We start from the raw sequence: 24580 nt of genomic DNA, 5'->3' as shown, positions 1-24580 counted from the left end.
AAAGAGAGCATCGCCCCTGATTGATCCATTGCACCGGTCCCTGAGAATCAGATTCTAATTGTACTTGTGTATACCCGAGCTCCACGCAAAATCGCACCCCATCAAGGAGAGCACGCAACTTTGCAAACATATGGTTCCTTCACCATAATGATTTGAAAAACCCAACTGCAAAATACCAAGTTCGTCTCTAATCCTCCACCAGCTGGTCCAGGATTTCCTTGTGAAGCCCCCCCATCGACATTAAGTTTCACCCATCCTTGCCTTGGCTTTCTCCAGACCACCAGTTTTGGTGTTTTTATTTGAGCAGGGTATTGGAAAGGGAAGGATTAATTGCTCATAATTTGTTTATCACCAATTTTCAGCTTCTTGTCCTCGGCCATACGACAAGCAAACTCCTGTGCCCAGTTCTATATTTGTCCAGCATGCATTTTGCGAATCTAAAATGCCTCCGAATCTTGCACGACATCGCCTTTTCCACAGAATCCAGATTAAGACGAGGAAAAATTCCCATTAAGGTACCGGATTGGGATGTCTTTTTAGCTCGTCTACACCAGTTTTCCAATCTGATTCTCCATGAGAGACCCACCTGATGTTGTAAGCCCAGAATCAAATTTCCTCCATAAACTATCTACAAAATCCCCCGTACTCAGGATGTGTTCTTCCGATTCTTGAGAGGGTGATTCACAACAGTTGCATTTTGATGCTAAGTTTATACCAACCTCTTTAATACGTAAATCCACACTCAAAGCCTTGTGCAGCCCTTTCCATATCATAAAGGATACTTTCTTTGGAATAAGTGGATGCCATACCCAATCAAAGAAGTTCTGCATACCCCCCTTATCACGTATCACATCCCATGCACTTTTGTATGGAAAACTGCCTTTTGAGTCTGGGCACCATAAAATTGAGTCTTCCCCAGGTTTGAGTTTTGAGATTTTAGACATGAGCTCCATTGCTTGTGTTTAGCCCACCAAATTAATGAGCTCCTGTTCTTTCCAACCAGTCTCTATTAATACATCATTCACTCTTAAATGTGAATTGCTGAAGTTAGGATGAAGCTCAGATAATGAAACTGATTTGGACCATTTATCGAACCAAAAACTCTCGTCGCCCTTTTTAATCCGCCAACAGGAATGCTCTTTGATAACCGATTAACATTTGGAAATAATACTCCATTGTTTTGAGCTAGTTTTTCTGGATGTCTCCCAGATAGTTTGAGTGGCATACTTATTTCTCATAAATTTAGCCCACAAGGAAGTCCCAAAACAATAATTACAAGCCAACTTAACATGAAGAGCTTGTTGTACCTCTGAGAAATCTCACACACCGATCCCCCCCTTCTCCAGTAGGCCTTGCTATTTTTTTCCAAGCAACCCAATGTTTCTTTGGGCCAAACTCTCCTTGACCACATAAGAAATTAGACAACAGCACGTTCGGCTGATGAATTACCTTTTTAAGGACTGCTATCACCATCATAAGATGGATGGGCATGCTTGACAGCACATGTCGAACAAGAATGAGTTTTCTTTCTGCAGATAATAGTGCTCCTTTCCAACCGTCCATCTTTTTCCTAATATTTGTAATCAGAGGCTCGAAATCACGATAGCTTACTCGGCCAGGGGAAATAGGAGCACCCAAATACGAACATGGAAAGGAACTCATGGCTAAACCCGTTAGTCATAGCAAATTTTGTTTCCTTCCATATGGCATCTGGAAAGAGAAAACATGGCAGATTTTTGCTTGTTGATTTTTTGTCCAAAAAGAGTTTGATATTTGTCTAGTATCTTCAATAAGTTTTTGATTGACCTAGAGTTTCCTCTTAGAAAAATTATTATATCATCTGCTTAAGCTAGATGGCTTACTTTTGTTTCACCAACAGGTTGAATCATGTATCCAAGCTTTCCATTTTCAAATGCATTCTTCAACATTCTGGTCAACAACTCCTCTGCTAAAATAAAAAGATACGGGGTCAAAGGGTCTCTCCTTGTCTAACTCCACGAGAAGATTTGAAGAAACTCTTATACGGCCCATTCATCATAACAGAAAACTTTGGGGTGGTCCCACAATAATCAATAAGCTGAATGAAATTCTCACCAAGGCCGAAAGAATGAAGGATTTCTTTAAGAAAATTCCAATCAAGCCGATCATAAGCCTTGGTCATATCTAGCTTTAAAATGATGCTGGAACCCCAAGTTCTAGAATTAAAGCGATTTAACATCTCTTGATCCAATCCAATGTTCTCAAATATACTTCTATCCTTTACAAAGCGATTTGATTTCGCATTTTTCTTACAACAATTAAAAACAAGCCCATACCAATTTCTTTTCTTTTTTTAATGTTTGAATATTTTAATTCATTTTTTACTCATAAGTTGATACAAGCAAGTTCCTACAAAAGTATTTTACAGCTACTACATTGTTGTTACTGGGTAAGTTTTACCTTTGACGTTCAATGTCGGTACATTCGCGCTTTCACGTACCTATCGGGATCAAGTCTCATGAACAGAACACTGATAGTCAACATGCTCAGATCGATCTGAGCTAATGCCAAAAAACCCATGTTCCTTGGAATCCTCTACCTACAGGTGACCCCTTCGCGAGTTTGGCCGGTTTGGCCATGTAGATATGATGAACCAGAGTTGAAGAGTTTAGGGTCTTTCATGCTGTCAATGCCTACAAATTCCATTTCCTGGATCAATTATAAATTTCAAGGGGTCCTCAATTCATAATTCAATATATTCTAACCAACCATGTACCTTAAAGAATTTCAGAGCGAAAACCATTGCTACTACTTTCAGATTGATTTGTTACAGGCTCAACGACAGATTTTGGTGTGTTTTTGCCTTGGCTATGAACACTCTCTGGCGGCGTAGATATTACAAGCACGAAAGGGTCTACAAAAGTTGCTTTTTTACGCTTCTTATTGTCTTTCTTCACAAGATCTTCACTCAAATGTAAAATGTCAAAGAATACATAGGAGATCGACAGCATAGCAGATTTTGGATAATATTTCATGAATCGAGAAAGACGAAGAAAACGGGAAGGAAAACGAACCCGGATCTATGCCTCTCCCATGAGCATACAAATTCATGAGGCAAAGTGCTGCATCCATGACGTCTGAACTATTAACTCTCACTATGTGCACCTACAAAAACATAATGCTTTAGAATGGAAAAGTAATCTTCGATCTACGTACAAGCATATATGTACATACAAATGATGAAAAAATAACCTTCAATTTGAAAGGTTCGACCAAAAGAAAAATCAATATATCTCCCTTCAGTAACCTGTGAGATACAGAAAAACCCTTCCATCCAGCACTCAAACCATTCCTTTCCAGTAAGTAAGACGTTTTGTATTCATTTCCCCATTCATCCACCAAAACAATAGTGGAATCATGTTTCGGCAAGTGCAGGTCGCAGAATTTCCTAGGCAGATGCTGTCATTAAAAGCATTAGCGCAAAGATCTCCATCTTGTTCACCAATATGTGGGGTAGAGCATGTCTAGCTAAGCTTAAGAAGTATGACTGTTTTTTAAGCTTTTATTTGTCAAATATAATTTTGAATTCTTCTCTCTTAACTTACTTCTGAGAAAAGTAGCTTTTAAGCTTAGCCTAACTTGCTTGTATTCTTAAAAAGAGTGCAAAATTTCAGGCTTTAATTAATCTATTTCTTAAATCTCTTCAGATCAGATGATAATCTTAATCTGTGCAGTAGAATGCGATAAATGAGAGACAATAGGCGAAGAGATACCGCAGGGGAGGAAACGATTCGGTTCGGCCGAAACCGAAATACCGATGGGTAGTCAAACTCTTCGTCGTCTGAACCAGTGATTTCTCCTTCTTCTTTTTGTTCTCGCTGCTCGAACTCCACTTCTTCTTCCTTTAATTCTGTTAAAATTTTACTAAAATTCGGACTCTTTTCGCTCATGATTTTCTCTCTACTTGCATGCATTGAAAATTCTTCTCTTTTTTTCCCCCAATTTTAATGAGAATGTATGTCTATGTACAAAAAGGTTATACGAAGATCTGCATATATACATAGCAAACCCAAGTGTGGAAGAAGATGGATTTGTTGAGGACACTGGCAGTGTGAGGGAAGAAACACTTCGTATTCAGTGCTTTAGCCGTTTAGTAACTGCGGAAAACGAAAAATTACAGGGAAGTCCCTCACCTTTGTGAACTTTTAAAATTGAGGTAGAATTTCTTTTTAAATAAATCGGAGGAAACAGATTTATGGGTATATAGGTAAATTCAGTAAAAAGAGAAGTAATAGGGAAAAATTATATTGACAATTATAGGTTACATACATTCATACCACATATAGTTCTAGATGCACCATAGTTAAATTGCATGAAAGGATCGGCACATTTACTCATTATATACCATGTTCAACTTTTTTCATCGCATTTTTATTATTATCTTTCAATTGATTAGCACATATTGTCTCGAATGATTATTTCTATCCAAAATTGCTGTTAAGAGATAACAAAAATATTAATTTGCCATCGTATTTTTGAATAAGCAATAGAAAAAAAATTACAAAATTACACTATATACTTGTCTCTAGTTTTGAAGTGCGTTAACATTGAGTGTTTTTCTTTCTTTCTTTCATTTTTTTTTTTTCATAAGAAAATCATCATTAAGGATAAATGTTGCCAATCAAAGAAGAGTTAAAGTGATGACGAATGCAAGCAGTAAAAGACCAATCAAGAAGAGAAAGGACAAAATGAGGGAGATTGTAGTTTATTTCAATATTCAAGTCTATCTTGTTACAATCAATTGACATCTTTATAAAAACACAACTAATAAAGGAAATCACTTTCAAGTTGTATCATTCCCCTGCAGTTGAAAAGAACTTGACTCTGACGAGGTATGATCCAAACTTGTCATCCAACTGATGGAAACTCATCTTAAATAATTCATGTAGCATCGCTAGTCGGACAATTCTTCTAACAAACTAGAAAAATGATACAAATATGCTATATTGAAAACATGACTGATATTTAAATGCGATGATAACTCAAGGAGATAAGCATTAGTTCCAAGTTGTTTAATAATGGGGAAAGGTCCAAGGGATCTAGCACAAAGTTTCTTGACAGCATGTTTAGGAAATTGTTCAGGTGCAAGTCTTACTATGATATAATCAATATTAAATTCTTTATGCCTATTGTGAGAATCAGCCGATAGTTTATAATGCTTATTACTTAAGAAATTTCATGTTTAATCTTATCGTGCAAATTACGAATATGATAAGAAAAAGCCTGAGCGGAGGTAGCCGGACAAAAATCGGTAGGCAAAGGAACAAAATTAAGAGGTTGATGTGAGGAAAACATTGAACGATCTTGAAGCGGCTATAATTGATAGACCGACTAACATAATTATTATAGGCAAAGTCAATGAAGTATATCACAAGATTCCAATTATCCGATTTATCCTTAATCAAGCAATGAAATAGATTACCTAAATTACGATTCACAACTTCAGTTTGACAACCAGTTTGGGGGTGGAAAGCAGATAATGAACATTAAGCGTTGTCCCAGACAATTTTCACGATGCCTTCCAAAAGTAACTAACAAATTTAGCATCTCGATTAGATAAATAGTGATCGGAAGCCCATGAAAACTAACTTCTTTGAAGAACAAATTAGCAATATGGGAAGCATCAGAAGATTTGGAACACAGAAATAAGTGTGACATCTTAGAGAACCTATTGACTAACACGAAAATGGAATCATGATCTTTTGCAGTTCTAGGTAATATGAGAATGAAATCCATACACCATATTACATTGCACTCAAAATCACTGATCTTTACTCGTTAAAGCACTTTTAATCACCAACTTTTTTTATCGAATTCTTATCATCAACCTTCCGTAGTTAGCACTTATTGCTGTCATATTTATAAAAACTAAATACCAAAGCACAACAAAATAATTTTTTTTGACTTTATGTTTAAAATTATTTTATAAGCCTGAAGAAAAAATGAACTTTTAGATGATAGGACTCAAACAGAAACAAAAATCTATGAATGTGAGAATCTCTATATGGTATGCCAAACGTAACCTAAGTTCAACTAAATTTCCCATTTGAGAGTTTGTCACGTAAAAGGTCATATATACTCTTTGACAGTCTCATTTTTATCTTTTTAGTGAAGTTATTTTTATTTTAAAATTGCAATTCTATTTTTGAAGTTAGACTGAATTAACGTAACAATGAGCCCCTTTAGCATAATTTTTACTTTTACTTTTATTTCTTATAAAAGAGTTTTTTGAAAAGTTCACCTTAATTTTTATTTGGAAACTAATTTCTATAAGAACTTCCTGGTCCGAAGTGTATTTAAAGAATTCTACAACAGACCAACATCTTCTTTAAAAAAAAAAATGTTAACTAGAAAAAACACTTTCATAAAATTAATTAAACGAATCCAAAAGAAACTTTTACATCTCAAAATCTCCTTTTAACTTCTCAAACACCATAAAAAAAAAAAAAAAAAAAAAAAAGGCCTATATCAAGTTCATAGCTAATCAATTGGGCACTGATCTGTACTGAATTAACGTTATTATGATTTGTTTTATGCCTTTCTAAAGAGAAGAATAGAAATGAAGAGGGGAAAAGAAATGGTTTGTATTCCTCCAAAATTCAATCTTGTCGTTCTCTCTCTCTCAAACAAGACTACCACAATTTTTTATTTTAATTATTTTAATACGAACAATTCACATTTGTAAGAGACTCTCCAAACTCCATGACTTGCTAAATTTGTTGGAGTTGAACACAATCTCAATAAAGTTAAGGATATGTTCAGTAATAATTATGATAATTGATTTTTTGATCGCTAGAGATAAATGTAGGTCTTACCTGTGAGTGACGAAATAAAAAATGATGGCTCAAATAGTGAAATAATAGTCAAAAAATAAATTTTTTGATTAAAAAATTGTTACCAAACGGGACTTAATGTAGCCCCTTTGACTTATATTAGAAAGGAAAAAAGATCGTGAGGGACACTGGTCAATCAATAATTGGCATCTTTTAATTTAATGAATTCCGGTCCCATACACATAGCACATATTGAACTAAATTAAAAAATAAAAAGAAAAAAGTAATTAGCACAAAAGGCTCATTTCAATATTATTGTAAAAACATTCCCACCTTTCATTTTTTGACATTTTCGCCCTTATTTCAATGATTTATTACAGAAAACGTCGTTTCACCATTTTTTAATGTAAAATGATCAAAATATCCTCCCATTTAAAAAAAATATATAAATAAATTACAATCTTACTCTTAAATGTTTTAAAAAATACAAGTGAGTCCAAATAATTATTAAAAGGCTTAATAGCACAAAACGTCTCTACGTTTCAAATTAGGGTGTGTTTGATACGGTGGAAATGGAATTGAAAGATGGAATTGGAATTGAATTTTCCAATTTTAGATGTTTGATACAATTTTTTTTTTTCCTTGGAATTCGAATTATAGGTTGTCTTGAAGCTTGGAATTTTCTTGATTTTTAAGGAAAACCAATTCCCACCATATATGGTGGGATTCCTACGTACTGTAGCACTTTTTTTTTTTTTTTTTTGTTGGCAATAAAAGCAAATTCTAAGAATTATTGTAAAAAAATATTTCCCTTTAAATGACAATTTTCATGTAAAATAAAGTCAAACGAGCACCAAAAGATAGATGACTTTTTTGAATTTTTTTTGTTGGCAATGGAAACAAATTTAATCCTCAATATCAGTAAAATCTATCTCTTTAATTGACAATTTTCATATAAAACAAAACCAAACGAACACTAAAAAATACTTTTATTTCAACATTTTCCACGTGGAAAATTATACCAATCAAACACAATAATTTAAAATTCTCAGGGAAATAATTCTAGGTAATTCAATTCCTTGAAATTCGTTTTTTAGGCAATTTAATTCTATCTTTCCAATCAAACGGACCCTTAGTGAAAATGACGTTTTCCGCAATGAATCGTGAAAATAGGGATGAAAATGCAAAAAAAAATAAAATAATAATAATAATAAATAAATAAATAAATTGAAACGCATAGACGTTTTCAGCTAGAAGTGTCAAACGTAGGGATTCTTTTTGCTATCAAGCCTTATTAATATATTAAAAATAACCCAAAAAAAAAAAAAAAAAAAACCTCTCTCTCTCTCTTTGTCTTCTCTTCTTCTCCAAATGGGTCAACCACCTTAGAAGCCAAAAAACTCCAGCAAACCACCACCCAAACTGCTGGACCACCATACCACTGAAAAGCCCTTACTTCCCTCTACAGATACCATCTAACGTCCAACCTTAAAACCTTCATGCTAATAGATTTGTTCTGAATTGCAAGTCAAAATACCCAACTCGTGAATGCAAATACTGGTGGCATTATCTGCTTAGGAGAGACTCATGTCATTTCCAACACACCAATCGACTATACTCATTAGGGTGCATCTCTTCATGGTTTTAAAATATCAACAGATGGTTCAACGGTATGAAAGTTCGGCGATTTGGATGATGTTTGGTCGGAGTTTTTTCACTTCTAACGTGATAGTCTCATTTGGAGAAGAAGAAAAGAGAGAGAATTTTTTTTGTTATTTTTAATATTTAATAAGGCCTAATAGCAAAAAAATTCCCTATGTTTGACACTTCTTATGAAAAACGTCCCTACATTTCAAATTTTTTTTTTTGCGTTTTCATTCATGTTTTCACGTTTCATTGTGAAAAACGTCATTTCCACCAATTTGAAACGTAGGAACGTTTTGCATACTATAGGCCAAACGTAAAGACGTTTTATGCTATTAAGCATTTTAATAATTATTTAAACTCACTTGCATTTTTTAAAACATTCAAGAGTAAAATTATAATTTATTCTTTTTTTCTTTTATTTAAATGAGAGGGTAATTTGGTCATTTTACATTAAAAAATGTAGCAAATGACGTTTTCTACAATGAAACATTGAAATAAGGGCAAAAATGTCAAAAAAAAAATGGTATGAACGTTTTGCCCAATAACATTGAAATGTAGGACCTTTTGTGCTAATCACCCTAAAAAGAAATTAAAATTCTATTCGTCACCATCTACGACAGTTTGAAAAAGGGCAGAGATCGCATTGGCAAACCAACTTTTTGTTTAATATCAAATTGGTCCATGAAGTTTTGAAATTGCCCAAATGGCACGTAGACAAAAGTAGCTAAAGTAATGAACCCCAGACATTGACCAGATAGTCTGAGGAACTCCCTTTGCGCTAAATTCGCATTCGGCTTGTAGTTAATGGTCCTCAACCGTATTTCCTATTGGGTATTTTAGCCCATTCATGTTGTCGCACCATTGTTTGTGAATCAATTTTTTTTTTTTAAATAAGTGAAAATGCACTAGCTATTTTTTTTTATTTTTTTTTATTATTATTATTATTTTAACAAAAATCTTTAGTACTCTCAATAAAAAAATTTTAAACGTATGAAGGGAAAAGAAACTAAGTCTAGGCGATATACACCTCAAGCTTTCTAAGGTAAATCTTTCGCTTCCATAATCTTTAGCTCCACACTGCTAGTCCCTAATTTTGCCAGATGATCTGCTATAGAATTTGCTTCACGATAGACGTGTTCAAAAGAAAGAGAGATCTGTTGCAGCAAAAGCTCAAGTTCATCCCAAAAACCTCAAAGAGAGCATCACCCCTGATTGATCCATTGCACCGGTCCCTGAGAATCAGATTCTAATTGTACTTGTGTATACCCGAGCTCCACGCAAAATCGCACCCCATCAAGGAGAGCACGCAACTTTGCAAACATATGGTTCCTTCACCATAATGATTTGAAAAACCCAACTGCAAAATACCAAGTTCGTCTCTAATCCTCCACCAGCTGGTCCAGGATTTCCTTGTGAAGCCCCCCCATCGACATTAAGTTTCACCCATCCTTGCCTTGGCTTTCTCCAGACCACCAGTTTTGGTGTTTTTATTTGAGCAGGGTATTGGAAAGGGAAGGATTAATTGCTCATAATTTGTTTATCACCAATTTTCAGCTTCTTGTCCTCGGCCATACGACAAGCAAACTCCTGTGCCCAGTTCTATATTTGTCCAGCATGCATTTTGCGAATCTAAAATGCCTCCGAATCTTGCACGACATCGCCTTTTCCACAGAATCCAGATTAAGACGAGGAAAAATTCCCATTAAGGTACCGGATTGGGATGTCTTTTTAGCTCGTCTACACCAGTTTTCCAATCTGATTCTCCATGAGAGACCCACCTGATGTTGTAAGCCCAGAATCAAATTTCCTCCATAAACTATCTACAAAATCCCCCGTACTCAGGATGTGTTCTTCCGATTCTTGAGAGGGTGATTCACAACAGTTGCATTTTGATGCTAAGTTTATACCAACCTCTTTAATACGTAAATCCACACTCAAAGCCTTGTCCAGCCCTTTCCATATCATAAAGGATACTTTCTTTGGAATAAGTGGATGCCATACCCAATCAAAGAAGTTCTGCATACCCCCCTTATCACGTATCACATCCCATGCACTTTTGTATGGAAAACTGCCTTTTGAGTCTGGGCACCATATAATTGAGTCTTCCCCAGGTTTGAGTTTTGAGATTTTAGACATGAGCTCCATTGCTTGTGTTTCGCCCACCAAATTAATGAGCTCCTGTTCTTTCCAACCAGTCTCTATTAATAAATCATTCACTCTTAAATGTGAATTGCTGAAGTTAGGATGAAGCTCAGATAATGAAACAGATTTGGACCATTTATCAAACCAAAAACTCTTGTCGCCCTTTTTAATCCACCAACAGGAATGCTCTTTGATAACCGATTAACATTTGGAAATAATACTCCATTGTTTTGAGCTAGTTTTTCTGGATGTCTCCCAGATAGTTTGAGTGGCATACTTATTTCTCATAAATTTAGCCCACAAGTCCCAAAACAATAATTACAAGCCAACTTAACATGAAGAGCTTGTTGTACCCCTGAGAAATCTCACACACCGATCCCCCCTTCTCCAGTAGGCCTTGCTATTTTTTTCCAAGCAACCCAATGTTTCTTTGGGCCAAACTCTCCTTGACCACATAAGAAATTAGACAACAGCACGTTCGGCTGATGAATTACCTTTTTAAGGACTGCTATCACCATCATAAGATGGATGGGCATGCTTGACAGCACATGTCGAACAAGAATGAGTTTTCTTTCTGCAGATAATAGTGCTCCTTTCCAACCGTCCATCTTTTTCCTAATCTTTGTAATCAGAGGCTCGAAATCACGATAGCTTACTCGGCCAGGGGAAATAGGAGTACCCAAATACGAACATGGAAAGGAACTCATGGCAAAACCCGTTAGTCATAGCAAATTTTGTTTCCTTCCATATGGCATCTGGAAAGAGAAAACATGGCAGATTTTTGCTTGTTGATTTTTTGTCCAAAAAGAGTTTGATATTTGTCTAGTATCTTCAATAAGTTTTTGATTGACCTAGAGTTTCCTCTTAGAAAAATTATTATATCCTCTGCTTAAGCTAGATGGCTTACTTTTGTTTCACCAACAGGTTGAATCATGTATCCAAGCTTTCCATTTTCAAATGCATTCTTCAACATTCTGGTCAACAACTCCTCTGCTAAAATAAAAAGATACGGGGTCAAAGGGTCTCCTTGTCTAACTCCACGAGAAGATTTGAAGAAACTCTTATACGGCCCATTCATCATAACAGAAAACTTTGGGGTGGTCCCACAATAATCAATAAGCTGAATGAAATTCTCACCAAGGCCGAAAGAATGAAGGATTTCTTTAAGAAAATTCCAATCAAGCCGATCATAAGCCTTGGTCATATCTAGCTTTAAAATGATGCTGGAACCCCAAGTTCTAGAATTAAAGCGATTTAACATCTCTTGATCCAATCCAATGTTCTCAAATATACTTCTATCCTTTACAAAGCGATTTGATTTCGCATTTTTCTTACAACAATTAAAAACAAGCCCATACCAATTTCTTTTCTTTTCTTTTCTTTTTTTAATGTTTGAATATTTTAATTCATTTTTTACTCATAAGTTGATACAAGCAAGTTCCTACAAAAGTATTTTACAGCTACTACATTGTTGTTACTGGGTAAGTTTTACCTTTGACGTTCAATGTCGGTACATTCGCGCTTTCACGTACCTATCGGGATCAAGTCTCATGAACAGAACACTGATAGTCAACATGCTCAGATCGATCTGAGCTAATGCCAAAAAACCCATGTTCCTTGGAATCCTCTACCTACAGGTGACCCCTTCGCGAGTTTGGCCGGTTTGGCCATGTAGATATGATGAACCAGAGTTGAAGAGTTTAGGGTCTTTCATGCTGTCAATGCCTACAAATTCCATTTCCTGGATCAATTATAAATTTCAAGGGGTCCTCAATTCATAATTCAATATATTCTAACCAACCATGTACCTTAAAGAATTTCAGAGCGAAAACCATTGCTACTACTTTCAGATTGATTTGTTACAGGCTGAACGACAGATTTTGGTGTGTTTTTGCCTTGGCTATGAACACTCTCTGGCGGCGTAGATATTACAAGCACGAAAGGGTCTACAAAAGTTGCTTTTTTACGCTTCTTATTGTCTTTCTTCACAAGATCTTCACTCAAATGTAAAATGTCAAAGAATACATACGAGATCGACAGCATAGCAGATTTTGGATAATATTTCATGAATCGAGAAAGACGAAGAAAACGGGAAGGAAAACGAACCCGGATCTATGCCTCTCCCATGAGCATACAAATTCATGAGGCAAAGTGCTGCATCCATGACGTCTGAACTATTAACTCTCACTATGTGCACCTACAAAAACATAATGCTTTAGAATGGAAAAGTAATCTTCGATCTACGTACAAGCATATATGTACATACAAATGATGAAAAAATAACCTTCAATTTGAAAGGTTCGACCAAAAGAAAAATCAATATATCTCCCTTCAGTAACCTGTGAGATACAGAAAAACCCTTCCATCCAGCACTCAAACCATTCCTTTCCAGTAAGTAAGATGTTTTGTATTCATTTCCCCATTCATCCACCAAAACAGTAGTGGAATCATGTTTCGGCAAGTGCAGGTCGCAGAATTTCCTAGGCAGATGCTGTCATTAAAAGCATTAGCGCAAAGATCTCCATCTTGTTCACCAATATGTGGGGTAGAGCATGTCTAGCTAAGCTTAAGAAGTATGACTGTTTTTTAAGCTTTTATTTGTCAAATATAATTTTGAATTCTTCTCTCTTAACTTACTTCTGAGAAAAGTAGCTTTTAAGCTTAGCCTAACTTGCTTGTATTCTTAAAAAGAGTGCAAAATTTCAGGCTTACCAGCCAAAATCCGTGAGAAACATTTGACGGGAGCATACACTTGATAAAGTTAGGGGTTTTACTCACTATACTAGCCAGCAATTTATCTGCTCGCTCCATAACCGAGAATCGGGCTTCAATATCATCATACATGTCACTATACCTTGCCCTCTTTCGTACAATGCTGGGGTAGATCAGGAAATCAGAAAAAAAATCCAAATTGTAAAGTCATTCAAATAAATTGCTAACCTTTCTGATTTCTTCGAATTATCGGAAGACACCTAGTCAAGAGCACAGGTAATTGCATCAATTCATTGAATATATTCTAAACCACGTAAAGCATTAAGTCTCCTCACACATTGCATAGGCTAATGAGAGAAAATTAAGATAAACAATGGATCATTTATATGAGCCATCGAGTTGAATATCCAACTAATACATGACACAGGCAACATAATTATAAAGATAAAATCTCACCTCACTTAAATATGAAACAATTATCATATATATTAGTGTGGGCTAATCCTCTTATTGAACTTTTAAGATGGAATCTCAAGGCTGAATATTGGGGTAAAATCCACATCGGATCTATATAAAAACAATAATCAACATATACGGAATTGAGCTACTTCTCTAAAGAAAGATAACCATCCCGAGACTTAATACATGAATTTCAAGAAACATATAAAACGATATACTGCTATCGGTCGTCTTCTAGAAAATGATGAGAAAGTAAAATTCTATAATTCTACTTTAATGTTAATATACTTGTGAGAATAACTCACATGAATTTCGTGTGTGATATTATCTCATTTCGAATGATTTACTCGTTACATTCCCTGACTTCTTTTCATTTTTTAAAACGAGATAAAAGGATTTCATGCTCCTCCCAAAGGAGGCTCGGATCTATTTCCATTGACCTGACTTCACTCTTACCACTTTATAGCTAAGCTTTGGCCTCTACATTCCCCACTTTTTTGACATTTACCCAACAAAAAGTCCCCATAAATTATAATGTTGAAAATATCAAACAAGATTTTGTCTGATCAAATGTCTTCAATTATATCACAGTCATGAGCTACCATTTGGAGCAAAGATTTTCACAAACCCCAAAAAGGATCTACTTCTTGTTAATAGATAGGTAAGAGTATTGTTCCGACAGATAACTCTTCTAAGAGTCCATTAATATCCGAGCTCATTAGTTTAAGCCATCTATCTGAACACTGGGTCTCAGCTCACGAGGAAAAACTGGTAATAAAAACAAAACCATCAGAGATTAAAATAAGAAAATCGGAAATCACGAAACCACATTTGGTACAACCTCATTCACCGATTAGCGGAATCTGTTGTAATTCTTAGTTCGTCTAAAAATTAGGGTTTCAAAAGTTCGACCGAAAATAGATTTCGGTCACCCAAAAGACGCAAAGCAGAACAAATTACATATATGTTATAGGAAAACCAAGAGAACCCACATTTAAAATTGCTCCAATTTTCCTTCTCTGAGCCCAGCAAAAATAATAAACCATCATGCTGTTCATTATTCAAGAACCACAAATAACACACACACATAAATAAAAAAAATACAACAACTCACTTCATTATGCTTAGATTTGCGAGTTTTGGTTTTCTTTGTAACTATCTTTTTCTCGGTTCCCATTTGCATTGTCTTCTTATTCTTCTTTTCCTATCAAATAAAAAATTGCAATTACAAGAACGAAAATCACAGGCAGAAATTTTGAAAAAAATTAAATTAAAAAAGACCTTGGATGAAGAATGAGAATCAGTAAAGTTTTGGGTCTTAATCTCGTGTAATTTTTCTCTCAGTTTCTTGGTTTCCATGGCGAATCCTGTCCTGCTTGGCTATTTTTACAACCTGGTATACATTTATGAAAATGAGTGTAGAAAGAAACAGCCGAAACAGACAACGAAATGGAATTAAGGAAACAGCAAATGAGGACCCACTCTGCGGAAATATAGCGTTGCTGTACTTTGTTGCAATACAGCCAGCAGTTTAGGATCCTAAGCTCTTATAGGATCTGCAATGCATGCACCATCTCATCAAAATGTACCAAATTTTGGTTCAAATTTCATCTAAAGTGACATTAAACTTTGCACAATTTTACACAATAGAGCAAAGCGAATAATATCATTTTTACCCTTGTTTTTCCTTTTCGAAATAAATGGTGCAAAATGTATAATGTCATTTTTATCCTAACTTTTCCTTCTCCAAATAAATTGATTAAAGATATTTGTGTCATGTGTGCTATATATATTTTAATACAATAAATTATTATTATTTTTTTTTACATTTAAACAACATAATATTTATAAAATAATTAAACAAATAATATTTCAAATAAATAATTATTAAGAATAAAAAAGGGAAAAAATGGTTAAACACTGTTCATTTGGTGTAAGGGTTGGAGATAAATTTTGGTTTGGTGAAAGACTTGGTGCAAAATTGTTCAAATTTTGGTACAGCGTTGGAGATAGCCTTAGTTAATTCCATTATTTTCAAAATAGTAATTTTGTGATAATTAATTTTTGAATAGTAATTTTTAGAAAAATGTGTCGATAAAATATCAAAAAAAATTTTGAATTTACCTATAACATATTTTATGTAAGTGTGCGGTTGAAAATGAGTTTGAGAAAAAAAGTTTTGCTTTAGTGGTAGACGAATGGGGGATTAATTTAACGGTTGTGCTATAGGGATATCATAATTTACAACTTTAATTATCAACAGACGATACGACGAGATTTGATTAAGAACCTCGACAATCAAATAATAATAATAAGTTCTCTACTCTCTTTTTGCTACCTCATCAATCTGTTAAAGAAAATCTATAAATGGTAATGTACAACAATTATTTTTTTAAATTTACATACTTTGAAGAGATGTGAAAAATGAATAATAGTTGTGGGTCCCATGTACATATCTAGTTAAATTTTTAGTCCATGTTTGGGCTCCTTTTTTTCAAAAATATATTTTTCAAGATCCATTTTCAACCACCTATTCGCTTATAAAATAATGTTACACATAAACTCAAAGCATTTTTTTTATTCAAACATTTTCCAAAAAATCACTATTCTCATAAATATTTTTTCCCCCAAATCTCATTTTAATGGAGCACAAATAGGGGCTTAATTGTTGATTTTGACCACAATTTTTTAGCAACTTATAAACTTCCAAACAAGCACTAAAAATCATGACAAGGGAAACATGAAAAATGCTTGTTATACATCATCATTTATATAATGTTTTACAGATTTATGAGGTATCAAAAAAATGTAGGGGTGTTTTTCTTTTTTTTGGTTGATGAAATTTCGAACTAATCAAATCTTGTCACTTTATCAATTGGTAAGTAAATTTGTAGCCATTTTCTAACAAGTGCTGGACTGAAAGGATAATATATGAGGAAATTATAGAATCCCAGGTATTTGGAGATCCCAGTGCAAGAGTCAGGTTCCAAAGTTGTTTATGCAAATCTCAGGTTTCAATTTAATTATTATATATTTAAATATTAAATCCAAACACAATAGAAGTCGATTTCAACTCCCATATAGCAAACCCTACATCTCTCTCCCTTATACATTCCTCTCTTCATTCCATCTTTATCCCTCTCCCTACCCACAGGCGCCTTGCAGTGGAGCCATCAAGGAAGGTGGAGCAGCGCACTATGATGGTGTCCTAGTTTTGTGATTGCGGTGGTAGTGGAGGTGTGCGATTTTGTGGGGGGTACGAAGATCTCGACGCTATGCTGTGCGCGATGGCTGTAGCGGCATGGTGATGGCACAGATCAAGGCTACAGTGATTTTATGTTTTTGGTGGTTTTAGGATTATTGTTGTGGCTATGGCGATGACGATGATCGTTGGCGCAGGTGGCCGATCTGTGGTGTATTTGTGCTTATTTGTGTGAGTTCTGTGTGTATGGATCTAATAGTGGTAGTTGTGGTATTTTTGTTGGCAATGTGTTGGATCTAGTGGTGACGACATTGTTGGTGGTGGTGGTGACCATTTGGTTGCTCTGTGACGAATCATTGGTGGTGGATTGGGTTCAACAATGGAGTATTTGGTATATGTGACCAACGATTTGGCATGTGACCTTAAAATTTGACAATTTGTGACCTCAACGATTTGGTTTGTGACCTTGAAATTTGATAATCCTTTTTGATCCATGACCTGAAATTATTTGTAACCTATAAAATGTTTTATATGTGACCAGTAAATGAATTTGTGATCAATTAATTTGATAATATGTTACCAGTAAATAAATTTGTGACCATTAATTATTTAATTGTCACTTTAATATATTTATTTAATAAATATTTTTAATTAATTAAATACAAACCTGAATTTTGAATTTTCAAACTTCTTACCTGATTTTTGAAATGCTGTAAAGAATAGACCTGAAATATGAATTTTTCCCATAATATATAGCCTCCATTTGATTTGAATAAAATTAGAATTTAGTAGATTTTTTTAAATCCCATTTGGCCCCCAATTTTTTTTTTTTAAATTTTAATGTTTGAAATAGTGTTTTTTGAAAAATGTGTGGTTGAAAAAGAATGAAAAATTTCGATTTACGTGTAATATTATTTTATGAAAGATTGTGTGGTTGAAAATAAGATCGAGGAAAAAAAATGAAAGAGAATGTGGGCAAAACGGTGATTTGAATTAAAACTAGATTTTAGTAGATTTTTTAATAAAAGATCATGTAATGTAAGGTTGAAAAGTAATGATTTCAAGAAAATTGGGAATAAAGTTAATACTTTAGCTTAGATTTTAATCAACTTTCGTAACTAAATACGGACTTAATTTCATAAGGTACATGTCAAGTATTAACTATTTCGTATTGAATGAGACATGGTTTGGATACCCACAGGAAAATTACATAGTTTATTTGGAAATGTCAATGTTACATGTTGTCTTCTTTTGTAAATAAATTAGTCAAAATTATGTTTTTTTCATTGAATGCCGTGTAATCTCCCAAGGTAACCAAGTTAATGAATCACTTGAAATATAACGCATTTCAACATATATCTAACTTCTAATAAAAAGAGGAAGGAGGATCTACTATTCATGCAATAGTAAATGAATCCAAATTTATTATGCATGATGTCATTTTTTTATTTTCTATTTTGTTTATGTCAAATAAATGTTCTTTCACACATCATCTCACTAATATTAAAAAAATAATTATATCAAACAAATGTTCTTCCATACATCATGCCACTGGCATTAAAAATAATAATAATTTTAGTAAATAGAAAATGCCATGAAAAAAAATTCTTCGCACATGAGCTTTAAAAAAAAAAAAAAAAAACTCCGCACAATGCGAAGAGATGGCAAACCATGTTCGGAGTAAAAAAAAAAACTCTCCACATAGTGCGGAGAGATGACAAACCATATGCGAAAAGTTAGCACTCTCTCAGTACAGTGCGAAGTAAAAAAAAAATCTCTGCACAGTGCAGAAAGATGGCAAACACCATAGCAAAACTCTTTGCACAGTGCGGAGAGATGGCATTCTGTGCGAACATTGTCCTCACAAAGTGAGTACTCTCCGTACAATGCAGAGTAAAAAAAATAAAAAATAAAAAATAAATTTCGCACAGTGCGGAGAATTGGCAAACTCTTCATACAGTGCGAAGTTTAAAAAAAAAAACTCTCCGCACAGTAACTATCACGTGTGTTACACGAATTTTGCATTTATTGTATTTTTATTAGTGTATAAATTTTAATTTTTTGAAAAGTTTTTGAAGCTATATCTAGAAATATTTCTATGATATAAGAAAATAATTATAAATTATTTTTACAATTGCATAACAGTATTGTGTCATCTAGAAAAAATATACTTGAATAAGAAATAAACGAGATTATACAAATTATTTTACTTGTATTCTTTGATAGTGTTGATATGATTGAGTTGAATATGACGATTATATTTCTAAATTTTGTGTAATTTAATATTGGAAAATTGAAGAATGAGCATCATATTCATATGCATTTATATTTTTTGGAAATTATAAACCTTAAACACGAAACCTGAAAGTACACATGCATGTACTTACTATCCATACATGCCCTACAAAATATATATTCTCCGAGAATAGGTAACATAACATACACAAAAGCACACCAACCTTAGTGCATTCTAGTTCTACTCATTTGTCTAATTCATATGAACAAATTCTTCTCATTTCTTCTCTAAATCATATGAACAAATTCTACTCGTTTCTCTAATCCATATGAACTAGAAGTTACAACATTAAAGAACTACATTAGGCTGTATCAGGGATATGAAGATATTTTCACTGTTTACAACTTCTACCCCAATCATATATGATAGAAATGGTACACCTCAACAAAATTAATGCCATTGATGCTGCAATCTCCTTAAATGTTGTGGTCAGCTTCTCGTCATTTTCAGGGCCTCAATCTCATCCTTTAAAATTTTCATTTGCCATTTAACCTTCAAAAATTTCGCTTCAAGATCTCAAATATCTTCTTTTGCTTTAGCGCATTCATGTTTTTTCGATTCAATAATCACTCGGGATATTCTCGTGAAAGGCTTACAAGCTCATATAGCCGTGCACGTAGAAATCCAACCTCCAAGCCTAAACCCTCAAAAGCTTTTAGATTTTTGTCCGGACTTTCCAAATGATGAAGAGATGTGCTAACCTTCGCAGCTCTTATAGCATCAGCAATGTTAATAGTTTCGGAAATCATTCCAGCAGCTAATTTACTGTTCAACAAGATGCTCGTGAAGGAACATTTTTTGGCTGGAGCACGGCTCCTAATATTTGGTTTGAAGATCAAGTCTAGAATTAAGCCATTCACAGGAATATTTAATCTTTGGAACTTTTCACGCCTTTAAAGTCAGCAGAAGATTCTGATAATCTGATGCCATCCATAATTATGGAGCCAAATTCATCGCTTTCATCCTTCCCAGATGGATTTTGCCAAAGGACCCGCATGGTTGACACAACGGGTGACCGTACCCTCACATACCAAAGTGGGTCCCACCTGAATTTAAAATGTGATCCGTCTGTGGTGTGTGTGTGTGTGCGGTCATCCCCGCGGGCACTGTAGGTCGGTCCTTCCCAGATCGATCTGCATCAGGCTCGCTGTCAGAAATTAATGTTGAGGGGTTTTTCTCTCGATGAATGTATACGGCAGACAGCTCCAAATAAATCAACCCTCAGTGCTCTTTCTTCCATTTGCACTAATACCATTTTCAGCGAAATATTTCACGTATTATTTCTTGGAAAATATTCTAGGAAAGCAATATGGAAAAACCCACAAAACAAACACACAGATTTTAGTATAACCGTAATCCAACTAGCACTGTTAACATGTTGGCTGTGTTTAATAATCTATCACGATCCACCATTAAAGGAAAGTGCCAAAATAATCCATGTGAAGAGATACCTTAATCTTGCAAGGATAGATCAATTGGAAATCCAAGACATCTCCCTCCAACAATTTGTGAGCAAGGGAGAAGCCTCTCCACCCGCCACTCAGTCCAGGTTTTTCAATCAAGCTTTGGCAAATGTGTATCACAAAGTGGCTCCGGCAAACCCTGCTATTGAGAATAATTGACAGCAATTTTATATAAACATCAGCATTTTAAGGAATTCGCAGCGCCAGGGTGAATTTGCACTAACCAACCAACCACCAGTAACATGTGATTCGAGCATAGGCGGAGCAGAAGTCGGGAACTTTGCTGGCAGATTTGCCCGAACTTCTTACGCTCGCTTCTGGGCAGAGGCCTCGACTTTACAACTATTCCCATCAGTGATTGTGTTCACCTTTGCTTCATAACTACAGAATTATATAAAAGAACATACCAAGTTACAAATTAAAAAAATAAAATAAAATTCATGCAGGAATCTGAAGAAACTGACTTTTCATAAATAAACTATCCAGTTACCTCATCGTATCCCTTTTCATATTTCCCGTGTTCACCTGCTCTAGTAAAATACAAAAGAAAATTCTTATTAGTTGATCCTTGAAACAGTAGGAAAATAAGTAGGTAGCTCTCAACTTGGAAGAAAATTCACACAATGAAATTAATCTAAAAAATGTTGAATCCCAACCTCGAGGGCTCTCACCGTCCCGCCCTTAGAGCTTTGTAAGGGAGGTAAATCGTGGAATGTGCTTCAACGAAATTAATCTAATTATATCGCAAGAAGATGCTTGGACAACAATATGCATGACCAAAATCATCTAGCTTCTAAGAACAAATTAGACCTATCAAAGAAAAGAAAATGCAAGCAACAGTACCGCAAAAACTAGGGGTGGGCAAAACAAACCAAATTGAATTGGGTCGGATTGATTTGAACCAAAAAATTGGTTTGGTTGAATTAATTTTAACCATTAAACAGTCGGGTTGGGTTGGTTTTGATTTAAACAACCAACCCGTCAATTAATCGACCCAATCCGCTAATACTTTTTTGTTTAATTTTAAAATGAATCATTTTTAAACTTAAAAAATAAAATAATAAATACATAAATATAATATTTTCTTAAATAAATTGTTTACCGTCTATACTTTTTCTACTGACACTTCAAATATTAAAAGAAAAGAAAGCAAAACGAAGAAGTGTTTAATCTAAACTTCAAATTTAGATTGTTTGTTGGTAGGCCTGGACAAAAAATCGAAAAACCAACCAAACCAATCAACAGAACCGATTCGGGTTGGTTTGAGGCTGGTAATTGGTTTGATTTGGTTTTCTTTCAAACAAAATCATGATGTGTCGGTTCAGTCATGGTTTAAAATCTCAAACTGTTGATTAATCGAATTAATCCAACCCACTTACATGTTTACCATTTTTTTTAATTTAAGAAAAATAAAAAGCAAAAGATAAGTCTTAATCTCATTATTATATCTCGATTCTCTCCAATTTATGATATTGTCGATAAGTAATAGCACTAAAAATTTCATTTTACGTGCTCATTATATTATACTTAGCATTTTTTCCTATTCCAACATTCATACTACATAATAAAAAACAGCAAAATTTTTAAGATTTCAGTTGATCCATCTCTATTAACCTGATTTAATTTGTTAGTCAATAGTTTTTATATATGAAATTATTTGATTATTTTAGTTTTTGTAATTTAAGTGAGCCCAAAACTAGAACAATTTTTTTAAAAAAAAAAATTCAATTTGAACTAAAAATCCAAATCGACTAACCAAACTATTTGGTTTGGTTTGGTTCAATTTAAGCGTTATAGTGAGTTGATTTAGGTTGAAATTCCCCCAAACCGACTAATTTGATTTTGGTTTCGAGTTGGAGTTGAAATAGACTCAAACCAAACTACTCCCAAGCTATTTGTTGGTAACTATCAAATATAGGATGACTTTGAAAAAATTGAATATTTACCATTTATGTTATACAAATTATTGATATGTACTACACAAGCAAAAATATATATATACACATAGGAAAGTAAAATTTTTAACCTAAAATAGGTAGACAATTTATTTTAACTCGCATCAATGTTCAAACCGATTATCTAAACAAAACCAACCCAAACTGATTTGTTTGGTTTAGTTTCAATGACTAAATTCGGTCGATTTTAGTTGAAATTTATCCAAGTCAGTTTAGGTTTCAGGTTGGACTCAAAATCAACCCAACCCGTGTCTAAAGAGTCTAGACCTAGTAAAAGTTACACCACTTGACCTTATTTATGCTAGCTATATGCACAATGCTGAGTTTTTAGAATGTTTAAAGCATCCAATTCAAGATAAATTCGCAAACAATGGGCTCATCTACAACTTATAAATCAGCATGATTTTCTTAACTAACCAATATGGAGAAGAGCTTCACATACGTTAGGGTTGAATAATGAAACTATCTAATCACAAAATCAAACCGATTATTTTTTTATTTTTTTTTTTGAAATCGTTGGTTTGAGTTCACGTGAATCCGTCAACGATTTGATTTTGAACCGAACCAAATCACTTCAAAGGGGTTTGGTTTCGATTTCAATCTTTGCAAACCGTTTACAGTGAAAAATAAATTAATTTAAATTTTATCCAATTCAATCAAAATTAACATTTTAGTTAAATATATACACCCATATTAAACATAACTCAATCAAATTCAATACCAAAATAAACAAATATCCATCTCAATTAGTTAATTAAACCATACATAAATATCCATCGGTTATCACAATTATGAATGTAAAACTCTCAAACTGGGTAAAGTGATAAACAATTGCTATTGAACCATATTCATCAACATCCATTATAATTGAACAGATAATTAAATTTTGATTTTAATTCAAACTCACACATTTTTATTTCCTTTTACTAATAATTTTTTTGAATTTCAAAAATTATCAAGTTGATCTATCCAAATTTTATTATTTTTTGGTGATTGTTTTTTATGGAGAAAACGTGTTTCTCCAAATTGCAACTTATGTGAGACTGTTCTGGACATTTTGACACTTAAGTTAATGGATCACTACTAAAAAATAGAGTTTTAGGCACGAATTTTCAGTTACTAAAGCCTCAATATCCGTTGCTAATAATCTTCACCAACGGAATATTTGCAACCACAAATCCGTTGGTAATTTGAGGGTCGCTGATAGTTATCAACGGATCAACGGATCATGTCGTAGGTAAAGAGTAAACATTTTATCAACGGATTTTCCGTTGGTAAAGTGTGAATCTTTTACCAACGAAATTTTTGTTGGCAAAAGTCTTAACCAATACCAACTGATTTTTCATTGGTATTGTCTACTATTACAATTGGTAAAAATCAATGTTGTAAATAACTTGTGGTAAAAAAGTTATTTGTTATTATTATTATTATTATTATTATTATTATTATTTATTTAATAATTATAATATATATTTTTTTATTTTTAGCCAACTAAATTGAAAGACCAAAATATTGTTTAACTTCTTATTGGACCACAAATTTATAAAGGGCAACTACAAAGATATTGTTGTAAACTTCCGATGTGGGAGAAGTGAATTATTTTTACCAACGGATAATCCGTTTCTCATTACCAACGGAATATCCGTTGTTGAAAGATCAAAATGTTAAACGGTTATATTAGGCACGGAATATCCGTTGGTAAAGAGATATCATTTTTACTAACGAATAATCCGTTTCTAATTACCAACAGAATATCCGTAGGTAAAAGATCAAAATGTTAAACGGTTATATTAGGCATGAAATATCCGTTGGTAAAGAGATATCATCTTTACCAACGAAAAATTCGTTGTAGATTATTGTAGTTAAAAGTAAATTACTTTTACCAACAGATA

At 33.8% G+C, this 24580-nt stretch overlaps 2 protein-coding genes across 5 annotated transcripts; both read right to left on the bottom strand.

The window, feature by feature from the left end:
- Window positions 1-541: 541 nt before the first annotated feature.
- LOC111410603 lies at window positions 542-1972 on the bottom strand. Its single transcript, XM_023041031.1, has 2 exons — window positions 1863-1972; window positions 542-1710 (listed from the first exon to the last, which is right to left on the bottom strand). Exon 2 carries the CDS (start codon window positions 951-953, stop codon window positions 546-548), a length of 408 nt encoding a protein of 135 aa, XP_022896799.1. The 5' UTR covers window positions 954-1710; window positions 1863-1972; the 3' UTR covers window positions 542-545.
- A 221-nt stretch (window positions 1973-2193) lies between these two features.
- On the bottom strand, window positions 2194-15351 carry LOC111410602 (B3 domain-containing protein At5g42700-like). 4 transcript variants are annotated; one of them, XR_002705718.1, is made up of 9 exons: window positions 15054-15232; window positions 14887-14976; window positions 13542-13573; window positions 13314-13476; window positions 12886-13092; window positions 12708-12798; window positions 12410-12595; window positions 11509-12326; window positions 10193-11356 (listed from the first exon to the last, which is right to left on the bottom strand). XR_002705718.1 is itself a non-coding variant. In XM_023041028.1 (9 exons), the coding sequence occupies exons 2-8, from the start codon at window positions 15129-15131 to the stop codon at window positions 12411-12413; spliced, it is 846 nt and encodes a 281-aa protein (XP_022896796.1). In that variant the 5' UTR covers window positions 15132-15165; window positions 15255-15351; the 3' UTR covers window positions 11838-12326; window position 12410. The 4 variants fall into 4 exon arrangements, 3 of the variants coding, with proteins under 3 accessions (XP_022896797.1, XP_022896796.1, XP_022896798.1); XM_023041028.1 differs by lacking the exon at window positions 10193-11356 and adding an exon at window positions 15255-15351 and having other exon boundaries at window positions 11838-12326; window positions 15054-15165; XM_023041029.1 differs by lacking the exons at window positions 10193-11356; window positions 11509-12326; window positions 12410-12595; window positions 12708-12798; window positions 12886-13092 and adding exons at window positions 2194-2672; window positions 2756-2941; window positions 3054-3144; window positions 3232-3438.
- Window positions 15352-24580: the final 9229 nt, after the last annotated feature.

The sequence above is a fragment of the Olea europaea genome, chromosome 15 (genome assembly GCF_002742605.1).
Source record: "Olea europaea var. sylvestris chromosome 15, O_europaea_v1, whole genome shotgun sequence".
Classification (NCBI taxonomy): domain Eukaryota; kingdom Viridiplantae; phylum Streptophyta; class Magnoliopsida; order Lamiales; family Oleaceae; genus Olea; species Olea europaea.
Note: the sequence above shows the minus strand (reverse complement) of the source record. Positions and strands in the feature narration are given on the sequence as shown.

Excerpts from the sequence above, each read along its gene's own strand:
- LOC111410603 (XM_023041031.1), bottom strand. The coding sequence starts at position 953 with ATGGAGCTCATGTCTAAAATCTCAAAACTCAAACCTGGGGAAGACTCA.
- LOC111410602 (XM_023041028.1), bottom strand. The coding sequence starts at position 15,131 with ATGGAAACCAAGAAACTGAGAGAAAAATTACACGAGATTAAGACCCAA. Across the intron at positions 12,799-12,885 it reads TCGAACCTTTCAAATTGAAG|GTGCACATAGTGAGAGTTAA; the intron begins GTTATTTTTTCA and ends ATGTTTTTGTAG. Across the intron at positions 12,596-12,707 it reads TGGGAGAGGCATAGATCCGG|ATCTTGTGAAGAAAGACAAT; the intron begins GTTCGTTTTCCT and ends ATTTGAGTGAAG.